We start from the raw sequence: 17113 nt of genomic DNA on the forward strand, positions 1-17113 counted from the left end.
AGACTGTTTAAACATCTCCAAAACGCTGAAAGCCCAAATTCTACAACAGACCATTTTTGATCAGTTTTTGGTACAGACTTATTATCCTCAGAGAAAAACATTTTAATGCTGAATCATTCAGAAGTTTTTGAAGAGAATTTGCTCAAGAGTGAAAACAGCAGGTTTGATTTTGATGAAACACCCATCAAATGTTTAATTTGCTGAGGATTTGTAATTCTCGCTGACTCTTGGTCACAGAACACCAATTCTGCAGACGGGCCCCGTGGCTATGGCGCTGTCACCCTCTCCGTGTGCATCCAGGTGTGCAGGGAGCCGCTGCCACTCCTGCCAGTTGCTAGCGCGGCGTCAGGGAACCGGGAGATGCACGGCCTGGCCCTGCGGGGATAATGCTGACAGCTCTGGTAGCAGCTGATTTTGGTGTCTTATTGCTGCCTTATTTTGCAGAATGTAACACCCTGAATGGATTAGTGTCTGAGGTTTTTATCCGATTCTTTGTGGAGACAGTTGGCCATTATTCCCTGTTCCTAACCCAGAATGAAAAAGGAGAGCGTGTCTTCCAAAGGGAGGCTTTCCGTAAATCTGTGGCCTCCAAGAGTATCCGCCGCTTCTTGGAAGTTTTCATGGAATCCCAAATGTTCGCCGGTTTCATCCAGGACAGGGAGCTGAGGAAATGCAGGGCTAAAGGTACGGGTGGGTGTCTGCCCTGCGCTGCTGGGGCCCCGCGGATGGCGGCAGCGCCCCTCCATCCCCCGTGCTCACCGGGAAGGCGGAAACCATCGCTGAACTCCCGCCCGGTTAACCGGAAGGGCGCGGCGAGCGGAGGCTGCCGGGGCGGGAGCCGGGGCTGCGCGGGGACCGGGATCAGCCGCACACGGCTCAGCCAGGCCTGTCTCCCTCTGCCGCAGGGCTCTTCGAGCAGAGGGTGGAACAGTATTTGGAGGAGCTCCCGGACACGGAACAAAGCGGAGTAAACAAGTTCCTGCGAGGCCTCGGTGAGGAAAAGCTTTAGAAGTATTTCTGAAATGAATTTTCAGTGTGATGGTGGGTTTTGGTTGTGGTGTTTTTTTTGTTTTTAATTTGAAAAAGCCGTACCCGAGGTGAAGTGAGGTAGTAGAGTGGTTTCAGCGTGATAGGAATTACAAAAAAGAAAGCAATGAAAACATAGTTAAAGGTATAAAACCAGATTTAATGACGGTCCCTGTTAACACTTTCATTTTCACTTGGGGATGGGGGAACCAAGCTGTGAAAAACGCCAATCACTTGTTTTTAAAATTTTTAAAAGTCTAATAGTAATAAAATGGTTAGGACAATATGAGACAACAGAGACAAAGAGTTAGGGACGTCCGGGTACCTTTTTCTGGGCATCATGAGCCCGAAAAAGGACCCCCGTTAACAGAGGATTAACCCTTAAAAGCAATAGCCTGTTGCATAGTCACACTTGACACATGATGCATAAATCCCATTCAAACACAGGATTCTGTCTGGTCATCTTCAGCTTCTTCCTCCGAATCCTAACAGCGCCTTCGAGGCGGGAAGAAGTTCGTTTCTTCTGATAAGAGGGCAAAAAATTCTTTTTCTCTGAAAGATTTAGGTGTCCTGTGACTGCTATCTAGCTGCGAGTCCTTTCTTTTAAACAAAGCATTTTACATAGTTTCTATTTTAACAGTTTCTATAACCTAAAACTGTATTTAACACAGTACTTAAGAGAATTAATACAGCATTACTTTCTAACACAACACATATAATGTTCATTTTAATATTTGCAAAAAGCCAATCATAAAATACATGCATTTTTCACACAAACCATGATCGAGGAGTGGAACAGGAAGGGGTTGGGGCAGTCAGTGCTCTGTAACTCAGCTCTCCCTGCTGATGCTGATTACAAGTTACACCCGTTTGCTGTCACTTTGGATTGACTTTGCTATCTGCTGAAGACTGACGGTGTGCTTCCTTTAGGTAACAAAATGAAGTTCCTTCACAAGAAGAACTAGCTCCTTCCTGCTGAAACACCAACCCAAATCCTATTTATGGCACCGTGTGAGACACCTGCGGCGCTGGAGTGCGGAGCGGGAGGAGAGCGGAGCGAGCTGAGGCAGCTCCAGGAGAAGATCCACGGATGCTGTGTCAGGGTGCCACGTGAAGGCTCCTCCGTGGTTTTGGGCAGAGATTGTACATAATGTGCTGTAAGCTTTTGTAACTGATTTTGTAATGAGCGAGAAAACTGTGGTAAATATTTGTATATTCCTGAGAATACCAGGTGCTTGTTTTTTTTTTCTTTAGTATGAGTTGAGTTATGCTTGGTGCAAAAACGAGTAGCTGATTTATGTGCAGCTGACTGTCTCAGCAGAACCACTGACTCCAAGGGGTGTTTGATGCCTGAACACTGCGGGGTGAATGAGCTCGGGTACGTGGGAGAGGTTGTACGCACGGGGCTGCTCTCGTGCGGCACAGGCACTTGGCTGTCTATCTGTCTGTTTCCTTCAAACTGATTTTAAAGGAGAAATAACAAAGTAACTTAATAATAAGGTACTTGGTTCACATTGCAGAACCTCCACTTGGTTTGAACTCTGGTCAGTAAACTCCTTATAACCCACTGTGCACTAAGATGCTAAGCCTGGGGAGATCCCGGCTCTCTGACATGCAAGCTGCAGCGAGTAGGTACAGTACAGCCTTTCCTAGTGTATGTATGTATGGATCCTAATAAACTCTGTAAATAGACCTGTTTGTTTATATTCATTGCAAACCTCTGCACTTCCTCATGTGGAGCAGGTACAAACACAGCAACTCACCTGTGATTTCTAAATTAATTTGTAATTAAAATGTAAAGTGCATATTACAAACCTCTCGGTAGGTTTGCTGGTTTTGTTTTCACTTTGGGGTTTCTCCAGTGTTTTTCACCAGGGCTAAGACAAGACATTTTTTACCCCTTTTTAAAAAATTTTATCCTAACAAAAGCATCTGTTAAAACATTTTTTCATGGGTTAGCAGCAAATGATTTTATCTTTGTATCACACATACTGCTCCTGACCTATGGAATTTTCAGTTGGCTTTGTGCTGTGCGTGGTGCTCAAGTGTCACGTTCTTCCTTGATCTGGAAAAAACTCCTGTCAAGATTCTATAAGTTGTCCCTTAGTCTGAAGAAGAAAAGATTAAAAAAAATATAAAATGCTTCAGATAATGAAAATTAGCTGAAGCCTCTTACCTTCAAATGAAACCCCCACGCTCTGGTTTTCGTCATTCTCAGTGTGACTGCTGTAGTTAGATGGGCTTTGAGGCTTGCGCAGTTCCTAACCTGACAGTGGTTCTGATTTGCTATCAGCCTCATAGAGCAAACTTGAGGGGCTGTCCACTGAAAAGGTGAAGTCGTTTCCTTTTTCAGTTACCTCCCTCACACTCCAAAATCCACAAAAGCTTCTTAAGTGTACGTGAAATGTCAGTGAAATACCAGGTGCTTTTGCTACAGAGGAAATGTCACCACAACTGGTAACTTCCATTAGTTTCACTCTGTGATACGCTCCAAGTTCCAGAATGATTGCTAGATGTAATTCTTGAGAGTGGAAGGAGTAACGTCACTTGTACAGGTGGCTTCTGGCCTTTTTATAAACAACAGCTGCTAGTAAATATAGGGGGAAGTACATAATTCCTCTGCAGAAAATGATGGATAGAACTGTACCAGGACATGCTGTGGAGTTACTGCAAAGGCAAGACAAAGCTGATGTACAAGAATGTGCTGTAAAACCCATCTCCTGTGCCAAAGCTGTTTTGCTCCATTTGCACTTTAAAAATTAAAGGAGAAAGCTTTTAAACATTGTGTCATCTGTCAACGTGTTCCCATTTTTGTAATGTGAATCAGAGGATACCACTGGGCAAAGTGAGATCATGGCCCAAAAAATCTATGGGTGCCTTTTGAATCCTCAGACTGGAGCTGTGTAAAACAATCCTTGTGTTATGGGGTGGTCTGTGCTTGAAGGGATCAGACGAACAAAAACCAAGGAGTGCATTATTTTCCATACTAAATTGGTTGTTAAAACTAATGGTGTTCCTCAGCATGGAACATTGTAAATGCACCAGGAAAATTCTAAAGAAAAATAAATCCAGGCCTGTGTTTAAAATTGGTAAATTTTAATCCTGAGGCCTGTGTTTACAATTGGTAAAGTTTTGTTTAAAATCTTAACAGTATAAAATACATTTAAAAAACCCCTAGAAACCAAACTTAAGAAACAGTGACACTCCAGGAATTCACACTCCAGTGTGGCAAGTAATTGTGTTCAAGGACGTAGTGCTCATTTTCCCACTATTATGGATGTTTAATAAAGTGACCAAATTTCCAAAAATTGCTAAATTCTATTTAAAGCTCCGCTTCCCGCGCCGGGAGCAGACGGGGAGCGGCGCCGGCTGTGGGCGGGGCCCGACCCCTCACGGCTCCGCCCGCCGCTCCCGCCTCAGCGAAGCCTCGCGAGATCTCGGCCCCGCCCCGCCCCGTCCCGCGCGCCTTTGCCCGCTCTCGCGAGAGCCGCGCCCTTTCTCTCCCTCGCGCACGCCGGCAAGATGGTGGGAGCTGCGTCCGGGCCGGAGGGGATGGGATGGGATCGAGATCGGGATCGGGATGGGACCGGGACCGGGACCCCGCGGCGGCTGCCCTCGCTCCCGCGGCGGGACGGGACTGCCGAGTAGCGGAGGGTGGTGGGGAGGCGCGGCTCCGAGCCCGCGGCGGGCGGGAGCGGTGCGGGGAGGCCAGTCCGCCATGGCGGCCGGCTGCGCGGTTCCCTGGCGGGCGCGGGGTTCTGGTGGCGCTCCCTGCCCGCCTCGCTCACGGCCGCTCTCCCCCTTCCCCGCAGCCTTCCCGCCTCAGGAAGACGCGAAAGCTGAGAGGACACGTCAGCCACGGCCACGGCCGCGTGGGTGAGTGCGGGGGCGGCCGCGGGGGCGCCGGGGCCTCCGCGGCGCTGAGGGAATGCTGCTGCTGCTGCTCTGCCCTTCCCCGATCCATAAAAACGGGGCTGTGCGTGCAGGGCACCGGGGGAATATCGAGCGGTGCCGCCGCGATGGGCTGATCATGTCCTGCACGATTTAGACTCCCTGGGTTTGTAACTCCAGCACTGCTCAGCCCATCAGTACTGGCTATGCGACATCTTAAACTTCCAGGGCGGTGCAGTCTCCCTTTCAACTCTACCATTCCAACCGTGTCGCAGCACAAGATAAAGAATTAGTTTAAGTTGACATTAAAAGTATCTCTAAGTATTGTGTGTAATATTAATGTAACAAGCTTAAAATGTTTCTTGTCAGGCAAACACAGGAAGCATCCTGGAGGCCGTGGTAATGCCGGTGGTTTGCACCATCACAGGATTAACTTTGATAAATAGTAAGCTAACGTTTTAAATGTCTACTAGGAACATGCATGCTCATGAAGTAGAAGCAACTGAGTTTTATATGTGAATAAGCAAAGTTTTCTGCAATCCTCTGTGTTTTTTCCTTTAATGGGAGGTGTAGCATTATAGCTGCTCATGTCCCCACTTACCCTTAAATCAAAAACCTTTTCACTTGGCATTTTGGAGAGTTCATTGTAGCATTAGGTAAAGCTGACCAAATTTCCCTGTTACAGTGTGGTCCCTGCTTAGCAGTGCACACAGAGCAAATTCAGAATGTGAATTTGGTGTTAAATCCGGTTGGCTGCAGCAGGTACAGGGGAGGGATGTTGTGATTCCCGAGGCTATAGAGTCACACCTGGGCCCTGCCCGTGGCCCTGGTGTGCTGGAGTGCTCGGACAGGAACCACTGATCTCTATTCACTGGCTGTGCCTGCCTGGCTCAGTCAGTCACCGGGTCAGTGACAGCAGTGCCACAGCTTCCCAGGCAGGACAGCCCTCCCTGGGTCCCTGGAAATGCAGCCTTGGCAGGGAGGGGGATTGAGGTGTGAGTTGTGGGGAGAAGGGACACTTAGAGAGAGTGTAATTGCTCCTTGGTTTGGATACTAATCATTATTGCACCTAAATTCTACACATATTAATCTGAAAAAAGGTGTAATGTGACATTGTGGATGCTCTGATGTTGTAAGATGCTTGTTTCAGTGTTAGTTTAGAGTTGTGCTTGTTCAGGGTGAGTTAGAAATGGGATCTAATATGGAATGTGTTTGTGCCACAGCCACCCTGGTTACTTTGGGAAGGTGGGCATGAGGCACTACCACCTGAAGAGGAACCAGAAGTTCTGTCCCACGGTGAACCTGGACAAGCTGTGGACGCTGGTCAGCGAGCAGACCAGGCTCAACTACGCCAAGAACGAGGCGGGCCTGGCCCCGGTCATCGACGTCGTGCGCTCGGTGGGTGCTGCTGGGCTGGGCCCTGCACGGGGCCTGTCCTGCTGGGGAGGTGCTGAGCTGCACATCAGCTCCAGTGCTTCGTGCGCAGAGCCTCACCACACAGATCCCTGGGCACTTTGGGTGTTGCATTTTTCCCTGTAAGAACCTCTTGTCCTGCTGGTGTGTGTGTGTGGGCAGGCACTGCCCTCCTTTGGGGAGGTGGTGAAGGATGGCTGGTTTGGAATGTTCCTGAGGGAACAAAGCCGTGGTGGAGCCGGTCTCCCACCATGTCACCCTCGAGACTAGAGTCACATCTCCACATGTCTGGTTGTCTTGGTGTGCTACAGTTCTCGGACAGGAACACCTGATCCATATTCACTGGCTCTGATGTCCTGTGTCTCAGCCAGCCACCGAATCAGGGACACTGCTCTGCCTCTGCTGGCCACTTAGGGCCACTTCCCACCTCCTGTGACTCCAGCAGCTGTTTTGTTAATTGTCTTCATGTCATTTAATGTAATGAATTGACTGGATAAGGTCATGGTGATCATGGTTCTGTTTTAACCGGTGTGTGCTAACAGGTCTGAGTGTTAGGAGCCTGTGAGCTGATTACAAACACTGAACTTCTTTTTTAAATCCTTCTAGGGCTACTACAAAGTGCTGGGCAAGGGGAAGCTGCCCAAGCAGCCTGTCATTGTGAAAGCCAAGTTCTTCAGCAGAAGAGCAGAGGAAAAGATCAAAGAAGTTGGTGGTGCCTGTGTGCTTGTGGCATAAAAGTTTTTGTTTTATTCAAATTTTTTGAATAAACAATGCATAAAATGAGCTGGTTTACAGAAGTTTGGGTTGTTCTGATTTTTCTTTCCTGACTTCTCCAGACACAGTTCACACTTAATCTTACCTGCATAATACTTGATCAGTGGTTTGAGTGCTTCTCACTTCATTTTGAAATTGCCTGATTACAGTTCTCAGTACCTGCCATGTGCAGATGTCTCATTGTTTTGTGGGTGGCAAAATTAAGTTCTGAATTTGTGCTGCTCTTTTGTTAGTAATCCTTTCTACAGCTGTCTGAAAAGAGGACTTGATGTGATTTTGATGGGGATTCTTGAAAACTGAAGTGACATCAAGGGGAATTTGTGGGGATGGTGCCCTGGCCTGTGGGAATGGAACAGCAGGAGTGTGGACAAGGAAATGCCAAGTGACAGCAGTGCAGCAGTAGCTGTAAATTGACATTTGCAATCCCTGCCCTCCCCAGGCTGGGTGTGCAATTCCTGCTGTTCCCAGCTGTGGGACAGTTGGTGCCAGGCATCCTCAGCCTTCCTTACAGTTGAGGAACTGCTCTGTGTGCAGTGCTGATATATTGGTTTAAAATGATAACCTGAAATAGTCCTTGCTTGGTTGTAACATCAAAGCAGGACTTGGGGTGTCTGCAAGGCTTGGCCTTGTGTGCCAAAGCAGGATTTAAAGGAAAAAATAACTAATAAATAATAACAAATAACCAAAGCCAGTGGGCTGGTTCTCAAGTGTCAGACCAAGAGCCTGTAAAAGCTGTCAATTATTTTAAGCTTGCTGCTGAAGTTGATGCACATGTCTTGAAGTATGTGTATGGTAGAATCCTGGTTAATCAACTTCTAACCCAGTGTTTGGCAGCAATTAAATTTAGAGGGCTTTTAGGGTGAGGTTGATGTGCATTCCATTTATAAAAGAGTTAATCTTAGCCAGTGGTCCTGCTGCTTGTGAATGGCCATGGCATAAGTGGGCAGTTTGTTCCAGAATACAGAGGAGTTTGGGAGCTGTGTCTCAGTGGCTGCTGGGACTGCTGTTTGCTAATTTGTAATGGTGGATGTAGCTCAATCTCCCACTCTGGCCCCAGCCATCCAGCCAGTTCTTCATCCAGTGCCCAGTGACCTCTCCAGGCTGTGGGCAGCCAGTTTTTCCAGGAGAATGTGTGGGAAGTGGTGTCCAAGGCTTTCCTGCAGACAGATAGACAGACAGCTACAGCCTTTCCCTCACTGCCAAGGGGGTTGCTTTGTCAGCAGAAGAGATTGGGTGGGTTAGGCAGAATCCCCCTTCCATGAGCCCACACTGACTGGGTCTGATGCCCTGGCTGTTGCACAAGTGTCAATTGACGGTGCTTGAGCTGATCTGCATCATGACCTTCCCTAGCACCAAGGTCAGGTTTGTAATTCCCTGGATTCTCTTCCTGGGCTTTGTAGCTCATTGCATTCATCAGCCCTCTCTTCCAGCTGCCTACTGCTATGCATACTTGCCTCAGAACTAAATTTGAAACACATTTTTTTCACTTTTACTCTTCCCCTTCCTATGAAAAAGCTTCTACTCAGTTTTGCATGTTGTTCAAAAGGCCTAAATTGAGATTTACAGTAGCCTGCTTCTGCTCATCCTGCCCCAGCTTTGGCTTGTGAGGTGACAGAGCATTTCCCAGTATCAGGCTTTGTTTGCACTGGTTCTCTGTGCATGGATGCTTTGGGCTGTGGTTTCTCTGTGTCAACATTGTGGTAGTTTCAGACCTCAGCTTCCTACTGCAGACATGACATGTTTTTGTAGGTGCAGCTTTGTCTTAGCAACAGGAGCTGCAAGAAATGACAGAGATGAGATGAGGTGAGAGGCTGTGCTGCTTCGGTGACACTTGCCCCTGATAGATGGTTGATAAAGATGCACTGTAAAAAATGAGTTTGTGTAATAGGCACTGATAAAATGTTAATTAAACCACAGGTACAGCTCATCTCCAAAGGGCCCTCAGGTTTTTGGAATTGGAGTCTGAAGTTTTAGTGGTAGGTTTGAATTTATCTAAGGAATTTGTTGGTCAAGTTGGTGGGTATCTACCTAGTTTCTACCTTGGGTATGAAATAGGATGCAGACTTTTACATAGGGTCCATTTTTCTTCTAAATATTTTAAATACTGAAGACTTCAGGATACAATGCTTTAAAAAACTACTGGTTGTTAATTTCTGAGACATAATTTTTTTTTGCATTGCAGAATAAAATCCCAAATTCAGATCTGCTTACTAACCATTTCCACTGGAATCTACCAGAAGACAGAATCCCTCAGGAGAAGAGATAGCCCTAAGATTAGAGCTGCTGCTCTTCTGTGCTGGGGAAATCTGGAGATTGAATCTCATTCCTGTAGCTTCAGTTCCGTCCTGCTGGTAGCAGGGCCACCATGCCAGGGCCATCAGCAGCTCCATGGGACTCTGGTGCCAGGGGGCTGGATCAGCTGGAAGGGTGGCTCCAGAGGAAATGAGGCTTCATCTGCTTTCTCTCCTCTGATACAACTTGCAGGAGTTGCTCTTTGCAGTCTGTATCTGATCAACATCTCTGACAATCTCAGAGCTGAGGATGAAACATGAACTGCAAAACTCTCAGTTGACCCTGGGGAGCTTAGGCTGCTGGGAGGAGCACTGGGAAGGTCAGGTTTGGTCTATAATCTGATCTGTGGTTGTCCTAATAGCTAAAATTTGATTACTGCAAAGTGCTTTTTCTATAAAGGAGATTGTCAGAAGATGCTGTACATTTTTCAAAGCAGCTTTCTAAGATGCATTGCTGAAATGATGGACTTGTGGGTACTATTTTCTTTACATGGAAACTGTAAAATATTTGAGAGAAATTGTAAAAGCAGCCAGAGAATCTCATAATTTTAATTGCACAGTTTCAGTGCTTCTAGCAGGAAGTGTACAGCGTGTGACAATTCAGCTTTGTAAAGAGATCAATAGAACAGATTAGTTCAGTTTCTACAGAAGTTGCAAATACTAGAGAGATAGTGGGATCATGGTTTGTAAGCCTTAAACCACTCTTTCCTGCACAACAATCTGCAAAGATATTCTCCTCTGTAAAGCAGGTATGTGATTTTCAGCTGCAAGGAGCTTTTTTTTTCCACAGGGCCACATGAATGTTTATTTGATCGTGCATCCCGTGTTGCCCTCTGCTTTGCACTTGACAGATCGAGTGTTTTGTGAGGTGCAGGGCTTGCCATGAGCCATTTTGTGACTCTCCATGTTTTCAGGGCCACACTTGAGCCAGCAGGGATGGAGGCCCTGGATCTGTTGTGGAATTGTTTGGTGTGCAAATGGGAGCTGCGGAGGAGGGAGCCCAGGATGCTGCCCTGCCTGCACTCCTTCTGCAAGGAATGCCTGCCAGGCTTGATCCAAGGATACAGCTGTGTTCCCACTGAGTATGAAGTTCTCTATGAAGGTAATGCTTAAAAACCTCTGGCTTATGCTCTTTGCAATGCAGTGTTATAAAAAGAGATGCACTGAGAAGCACTTTTTGAAGCCTATTCTTCTACAGCACTACTTTAAATTGATAAATTGGGAGAGTAGATATTTGTGTGAGCAGAAAGTGGATAGGGAGCAAGCCACCTTTGTCATGTTTTTCATCCAACAGCAGTGTTTTGAAAAGAAATAACATAGTTAGGCAGCATTTTAACTTTTTTTCAGAATGGGCTGAATGTTTCACTTACCAAGCTGACATTATCAATATTTGATTTTCTTAGCTTAATAAAATGAATAAATGCTACAAGATAGCTTCTAGAGCAAAATTTTTTTGCAATCATTTTGACATGCTGGACCTTTCTGTGGTTCTGGTTGCGGTGATAGTTTTGCTCTTCCTTCAGTGCCTCCCCACCAACAACACAAAACCACCCAGTTCTTCTGTTTCTATGAGAGGTAATAATAATTGTTATTACATGTGTGTATTCTGGTGCACTGAAACTCTTGTTGTGAGTGTTGTTTACCTTAGCCCTTGTGGCTGTAACTCACCCTAACAAGCTGAGTAAACTAGTGAGGACAAGAAGCATTTTTTGGCGGTGCCTTTTGAAATCTTGGACAGATCTCAGTCGTGATGTTAATAGATATGTAACTTTTTTTTGGAATAAAACCTCGATAGTAATTTTACTGAAAGTGTCTTAATTGCTGTGGGGAAGCATTCCAGACTCATTACTAATTTATAAGATGAGCAAAGGCATGTAGATAACTTGTGTTTTCACAGGCTTTGAACTTTAGTTGAGTAGGAGGCATCATTTGTTGTCTCTTCTGTAGCAGATTTTAGAAACATGTAGGAAGAGAAGACATCTTCCGTGAGGTGAGGGTGATCAGAACTGATGAGATGACATAAACCAGACTAGTTCAGGTTTGAAAACAAATGGAATCAGTGTTCAGAGGTCACTGTTGGAAGGCTGGCACAACACAAAACCTAAAGGAAAAGGCAAAGGAAAAAGGCTGTTCATGTGTAGGGTACAGGGGAAAAGATGTGAAAGTGGGAGAAGGATAGAAAGAAAACAAGGCAGTCATTGCAAGTAATGCCTCCTTAAAAATTTTAATGCTTGGTCATAGTAGGCCTAAAGTCTGAGGGACCTCTCTGTAATAAAATACTGTTGAAAAAAGCACTCCATTAATTTTTATGTATCCTCATTTGACATCTCAGCCATTTCTCTCCTCCTCCTTTCTGCTCACCAAGTGGAAAGGTGAATTTCTGCCACTTGCTTATCTTGGAAGAAGTGCAGCTACAGGTTCTAGTGAGTGGTTAAAATGTTGGATATTTCTTTAAGGCGGATCATGAATTGTTTGTGTATAGCAACATGAAATAAATCCTAGTTTATTTCTGTATTCCTGAAGTTTCTCTGTTTACTTCTTCGTTCTTGTGTAGATAGGGAACTTCTGTGGGAAAAAGCAAGACTGGAGACAAGAAATAATTAACAGTGATGACCCAGTAATGAAATGAGACACCAGGTGCAGAGACTCAGTTAATCTATGAGCAAGGAAAGCAGCAAAACCAAAACACCTGTGTCTCTTAATTAAGCCAGTGACTGAAACTGCAGCCCCCACAGGTCAGGCAGGATAAATTTGTGAACTCTTCTGATGGCATGATGTTAAATGTTGCTTACCTGCACTGATTGCTGAGTTATGGACAGTACAAGTCCAGTTTCCCGTGTCATCTTTGAGTTTGATCCTATGCAGGTGCCAGTGGTAAAGGGTAAGTGCAAGTGCTAAACCATTGTAGCTGAGTAAATGTAAAACATTGCCTGTAAGAAAAATGTGTTCCTTGTTCACTATGAATTCCTCAAGCAAAATGTAAGAGTGGAAAAAATGAAAGTATTTGCAAGTGAAGTTATTCTGGCGTTTGTCACAAAAAGAATATTTGAATGTGCAGGTTTCTGTAGGCTTTACTACAAGTAGGGCTCTGCTAACATAGAACACTTCTCTAGTTTGTTGTTTTGTAATGAAGTTGGGAGTAAATGGTCCTGACATTTGATGGGGCTTAGTGTTAAAACTTTTATTCCTGTGTGTGTTTGAGGTGACTCCTGAATAAGAGCCCTGAGGTAGCAGCCAGAGCTCCTATGGAAAAGCTGCAAAGCCACCAGAATTTATCCAAACTGTGAGAACTGAGAGTTTGGGAGTAATTTGAGTGGAAAAAGGACGTTATCTTTGTGAGTTTGGCTCCTACACAGGCTTTTTCTGTGAAGGGAACTTTGACCTTCTCAGTCTTTCTTTTATAGTTCTTATTTTTGTTTGTCTTTTCTTTTTTGGTTTTTTTTTTGGCGGATTTTTTGTTTGGGTTGTTTTGTTTTGTTTTTTGCAGGCCAATGTTGCTTTCCTATTTTTATTCCTTGTCTTCCTGTAACAGAGGATCCACATCCTCCTCCTCTACAGATTTCCATGTTATGTATTTCCAGTCTGTTTACTGCATGGGTAAAATAGTAATTTTCAAGAGAGGGCTTGAGTAAGGAAAAGAGAACGTTCTCACATCTCTTGAGAGGGAAGTGTCTCAGATTAGGACTTTCCCAGCACCACCTGTGTGCGTTGCCACTCTTGGTACAACGTTGGTTCTTGCTTCCTCGGGTCTGCCTCTTTCTCATGAAGTTCTAAACACATTCCAAACCAGATTCATCCAGGTTCCTGTGTTTATCCCTTCTCTCCGGACTGGAGGTGGATGCCAAAATAAATTACCCCACATCTGCAAATCTTCCTCTCTGTAAGATGCTCAGTGATATAAGTTCATTTAGTGCTTTAAATATCACCAACATGTTAATTCCAGAAGTAGTCAAATGAGGCCCAGTGGTGGTGCATTGTTGGGAGAAGTTTATGTTTTTTCCAGATTGTCTCAGCTAAAGGGTTTATTGGGATTTTTTTTCCTTAAGGAAAAGAAAAATCACAGGTAATTGCTGCTCAATCACAGTTAGAACCCCTGAGAACAAGGCAGATCAAAAAAGATGTACTGAAACACCTTATGGAATTCTGCTAGCTGATACAAGCCCTGGAATTCTTAACATTTTGTAACCAAATTGGGTAATTAGCCTAACCTGTAAAGTTAAAGGCTATTAGTAATTTTTCAGCTTTGTGATGTGGTGGATTTAATTGTATGATGTTTTTGTATTGAACTTGTGTGTTGAGCTATTACTTTCTGCAATTTCATTTAAAAAATGTTCTTTGCCCTGTTGTACTTCTCGAAGTTGGATGACAAAAATCCTGGAAAATGGCTGCATAATTTCTGCCCATATTCTCTGCATAACTCAAAAACTGTCCATGCTTGTTGTGTTCACTTAATGCCAAGAAATGTGATAGGGTCGTGTATTAGAGAAATGCAAACAGATTGGGGAAAACCAAGAGAAAACCAAAGTTTTGAAGAGAGAGAATGTGGATTCAAGTATTGACAGATGTCCACTTGCTGCATTTTATTATTTCCTGCCGAAAGTAACCAGTTTTCTTCAGCTTGTGAGGTAGGAGATATGATTATATATAGTTTTATCTATATATAAATTATATATCTAAAACTGTGGATCCTTAACTGTGAACACTTGTTAGTGAGGCACATCCAAAACTTAGCAAGGTGTTGGTCAGTATTGGTCAGAGAGATCTTCAGGGCGTTTATTTAAGGAAAATTACTGAGTTCTATGACTGCTTTGGCTCTGGGCTCATTTTCAGTATGAAGTTTTGGCACAGGAATTGTGAAGCACTGGCTTCAGGAGACTCCAGGTGTCAACACACAGTGCCTTAGCTTGTATTCAGCCTGTATTTAAATAATAAAAAAATAAACAGATGAACGAAAGGCCATCTACAGGGTTCTGTAAGCCACAATTTAGTTCACAGTGATGCAGTTTAGCTGCCTTGGCGGAGCTGTGGCTCAGGATACCCAATGGCCTTGTTTTGATGCACTCATTGAAGGCAGGTGATCTGTTCATCCTGAAGGAGAGCAGCCTTTTGCTTTAATTAGAGCCACTCAGAACCAAGGGCATGTTTTACCTCTAGAGGGGGAGTAGAAAGACTATTTTGAAGAGAGGAACTGTTCATAATGTATATATTTAGTAACTTAAAGTGGGTTTAAAGTTGGTCAGCCCTTTGCACTGCGCTGTTTGGCTGCCAGACCCAAAAGGCCAATGAAACTTTGAGGGGTTTATCTATATAAATATGGAACTGTGGAGTGGGAGGTTGTCTTCAGAGCTGTTTCCTATAACCTATAATTGGGTCTCCAAGGAAATGTAAATTATGCCTGCAGCTTGAGGTGTAGTTAATGCTTGCTGAGAGTAATTATTCTGATGGTTGTTGGAGGAAAAAGAGCAGAGGAATAGGTGCAACATGTGGACAGCAAGTACAAATGTGGTGTGTGTAGCAGCTCCACTGTTTGTTCCTTTATGCTAATCGATCCTCATGATAATCATAAGTAAATTATCTGCATTGATTTATTTCTGAGGCAGCCAGCTTGAGGGGTCTTTCTATTTAACCCTGAGCAGGCTGGAAGACCTTGAAACAAAATTGAGCTGTGGCTTTTGATGTACTTGGTGTCAATGGGTGGTGGAGAGATTATAGTTGGCACTTCAGAGATGATTTCTGTAAATGATCCGCAGCTCTGTCCCTTAGAAATTAGATTACTGCTGTATAGGTGGAGTAAAAACCTTGAAACTATTCAGAAGTTCTAGTTCTTTCTTTATTTGTACTTTTACAAAGGGACACTAAGTGTTATTATTGCTGAGCCCAATGCATTGTGGAGCTTCCATTTACAAAGCGCTGTGGGATGTGAGAGATCCGAGCTGGGGCTTGGGCAGGATGAGGCAAAACCTTGTTCTTTTCCTGAAGCTGATTTTGGATATCCCAGGTGTGGAGTTGGAGTGTCCAGACTGGGCATCTGTGCCTGACTAATGGATCCACTGCCTCTGAAATTCCATTTCTCCCCAGTCCTCTGTTGAGTTACTCTGGCTGAAGGGAGTGTGAGAGTGGAAATAAACCTGGTGGCTGCTGGAAAAGGGCTGCAAACTGATTGAGCCAGGAAAACACCTGCTGCTAAAGATTTCCAGGGCTCAGAGGTGCCTGTGCATAAACACAGCCAGAGTTACACATCTCTCTGGTGCTGGTGCCTTTTGTGGTGATGCCTGCACATAAACACAGCCAGAGTTACACATCTCTTTCTGTGCTGGTGCCTTTTGTGGTGATGCTCAGGTGTCCAGGGCTGCAGGGGATGGGGCTGAAAGCAGCAGTGGGCCCTGGAAGGATTCAGATTTAGGGCTGTTCCTCCACATCCTCTTGTGCTGACGCTTTGTAGGAGTCTCTTCAGTACAGTGTGGTCTCCAGAGATTCTTCAGTAGCTGATAGCTCAAATACACTGAGAATATCTTCTATGTGGTTTAACCTGCATATAACTCTGAAGTAGGGCTTTATTCTGTGTATCACAATGAAACAGGGCTTAAATCCAGCATTAGGATCCTTGGTAGCCTTTCTAAACACATGGCCATCTCTTTAGTAGCAAAATGGGATGTCATAAATAACAATTTCAAGTGCTGAACACAGCAGGAGGCACTGAACTTCTAAAAGATAATTTATGCAAATGCTCCTACCTCCTTCCTACCAATTTATTTCCATGCAAAAATAGAATGTGTCAACATCTCTGTCAGCTTTTTGCTACTTCTGGAGGTTTTGGCATCAACACTGGCCTCCCTTTAGGCACCACAATTGTACCTGATCTGCTAACATGTAAACTGTTGTTGGAGTCCTGCAATTCCTTGCTGAGTTGCCTTTCAGAGCCAGAAATTGCATCATTCTCCTACTTACAAACACTGAGTCTCCAGGGCTTCTGAGCACTCTTCCCTTCACCCACAGAGCTCTAATAATGATATATTTAAATGAGCTGTCTGCAAAGTGCAGGTTCTTAAAACAAATGAGCAGAGTTGTTTGGAGGCACTGGCAAGGTAGGAAGGCAAGGAAAATATTGAGGTTATGGTCTGCAAAAGGTGCAGTGGGAGCGAATGGCACTGAGACCTGCTGCTGCCTGGACTGGGAAAAGCTCCTCTCTTCCCTTCTGCTCCAGTCTGAGGATTGAGCGAAGACCCAGGCAAGGAGGGAAGTTCTTGCTGTTCATTTTGACTGTGGGATTTTTATTTGGGAAAAATGCAACCAAGACAGCTTTCAGAGGCCTGAATGAATGCTAGAGGAAAGGGCAAGGAAGAAGGCAAGAGGGGAAAAACCTCTGCACCCTGCAGTGACTCAGTGCACCTTTCTTCCCTGCTGGCTGGCCAGAATTCCTGGCCAAAGGAGAGGGAGCAGCTCCAGAGAGGAGCAGTGACTTCAGTGTGCACTGTCTGATCCCAGGGAATTCCTGTGTGTGCAGTTCCCACCACCCAACCATCCCCAAAAACAGGTGATTCTGTGGGTGCCTCTTTATCCAGAGCACAGGTAAGGGAAATTTCCAGGAAATTGTGCCTTGGTGGTTTGCACTCTGTGCACGAGCACAGCCAGGATGCTGCTTGTAAATATGGATGGGATTACTTGCTTAATTTCAGCTTAATTGCTCCACAGTTAATTTTGGATTGTGTTTATTATGC

At 44.8% G+C, this 17113-nt stretch overlaps 3 protein-coding genes and 2 non-coding genes across 8 annotated transcripts in view; all 5 read left to right on the forward strand.

The window, feature by feature from the left end:
* The window catches only part of DENND2B (DENN domain containing 2B), a 152463-nt gene extending 148657 nt beyond the window's left edge, over positions 1-3806 (forward strand). For all 3 annotated transcript variants that reach the window (XM_063158505.1, XM_063158504.1, XM_063158503.1), the window contains 3 exons: positions 445-684; positions 906-992; positions 1957-3806. In XM_063158505.1, the coding sequence (XP_063014575.1) occupies positions 445-684; positions 906-992; positions 1957-1991 (362 nt within the window). In that variant the 3' untranslated portion in view covers positions 1992-3806. The remainder of the gene's footprint in view (positions 1-444; positions 685-905; positions 993-1956) is intronic.
* Positions 3807-4477: 671 nt separating this feature from the next.
* Positions 4478-7127, forward strand: RPL27A (ribosomal protein L27a). The gene is made up of 5 exons (XM_063158506.1): positions 4478-4551; positions 4839-4902; positions 5287-5362; positions 6141-6315; positions 6937-7127. The coding sequence occupies exons 1-5, from the start codon at positions 4549-4551 to the stop codon at positions 7063-7065; spliced, it is 447 nt and encodes a 148-aa protein (XP_063014576.1). The 5' UTR covers positions 4478-4548; the 3' UTR covers positions 7066-7127.
* On the forward strand, positions 5704-5835 carry LOC134420434 (small nucleolar RNA SNORA3/SNORA45 family). Its single transcript, XR_010028351.1, has one exon. It is a non-coding gene; the product is annotated as a small nucleolar RNA SNORA3/SNORA45 family (small nucleolar RNA).
* Positions 6590-6721, forward strand: LOC134420435 (small nucleolar RNA SNORA3/SNORA45 family). Its single transcript, XR_010028352.1, has one exon. It is a non-coding gene; the product is annotated as a small nucleolar RNA SNORA3/SNORA45 family (small nucleolar RNA).
* A 1985-nt stretch (positions 7128-9112) lies between the features above and the next one.
* Positions 9113-17113, forward strand: part of TRIM66 (tripartite motif containing 66) — a 45982-nt gene continuing 37981 nt past the window's right edge. The window contains exons 1-2 of one of the 2 annotated variants that reach the window (XM_063158509.1): positions 9113-10144; positions 10310-10497. In XM_063158509.1, coding sequence (XP_063014579.1) covers positions 10332-10497 — 166 coding nt within the window. In that variant the 5' untranslated portion in view covers positions 9113-10144; positions 10310-10331. Of the gene's footprint in view, positions 10498-17113 lie in introns of both variants that reach the window. The other variant, XM_063158508.1, reaches the window with a different exon arrangement.

This window comes from Melospiza melodia, chromosome 6 (genome assembly GCF_035770615.1).
Source record: "Melospiza melodia melodia isolate bMelMel2 chromosome 6, bMelMel2.pri, whole genome shotgun sequence".
NCBI classification, from domain to species: domain Eukaryota; kingdom Metazoa; phylum Chordata; class Aves; order Passeriformes; family Passerellidae; genus Melospiza; species Melospiza melodia.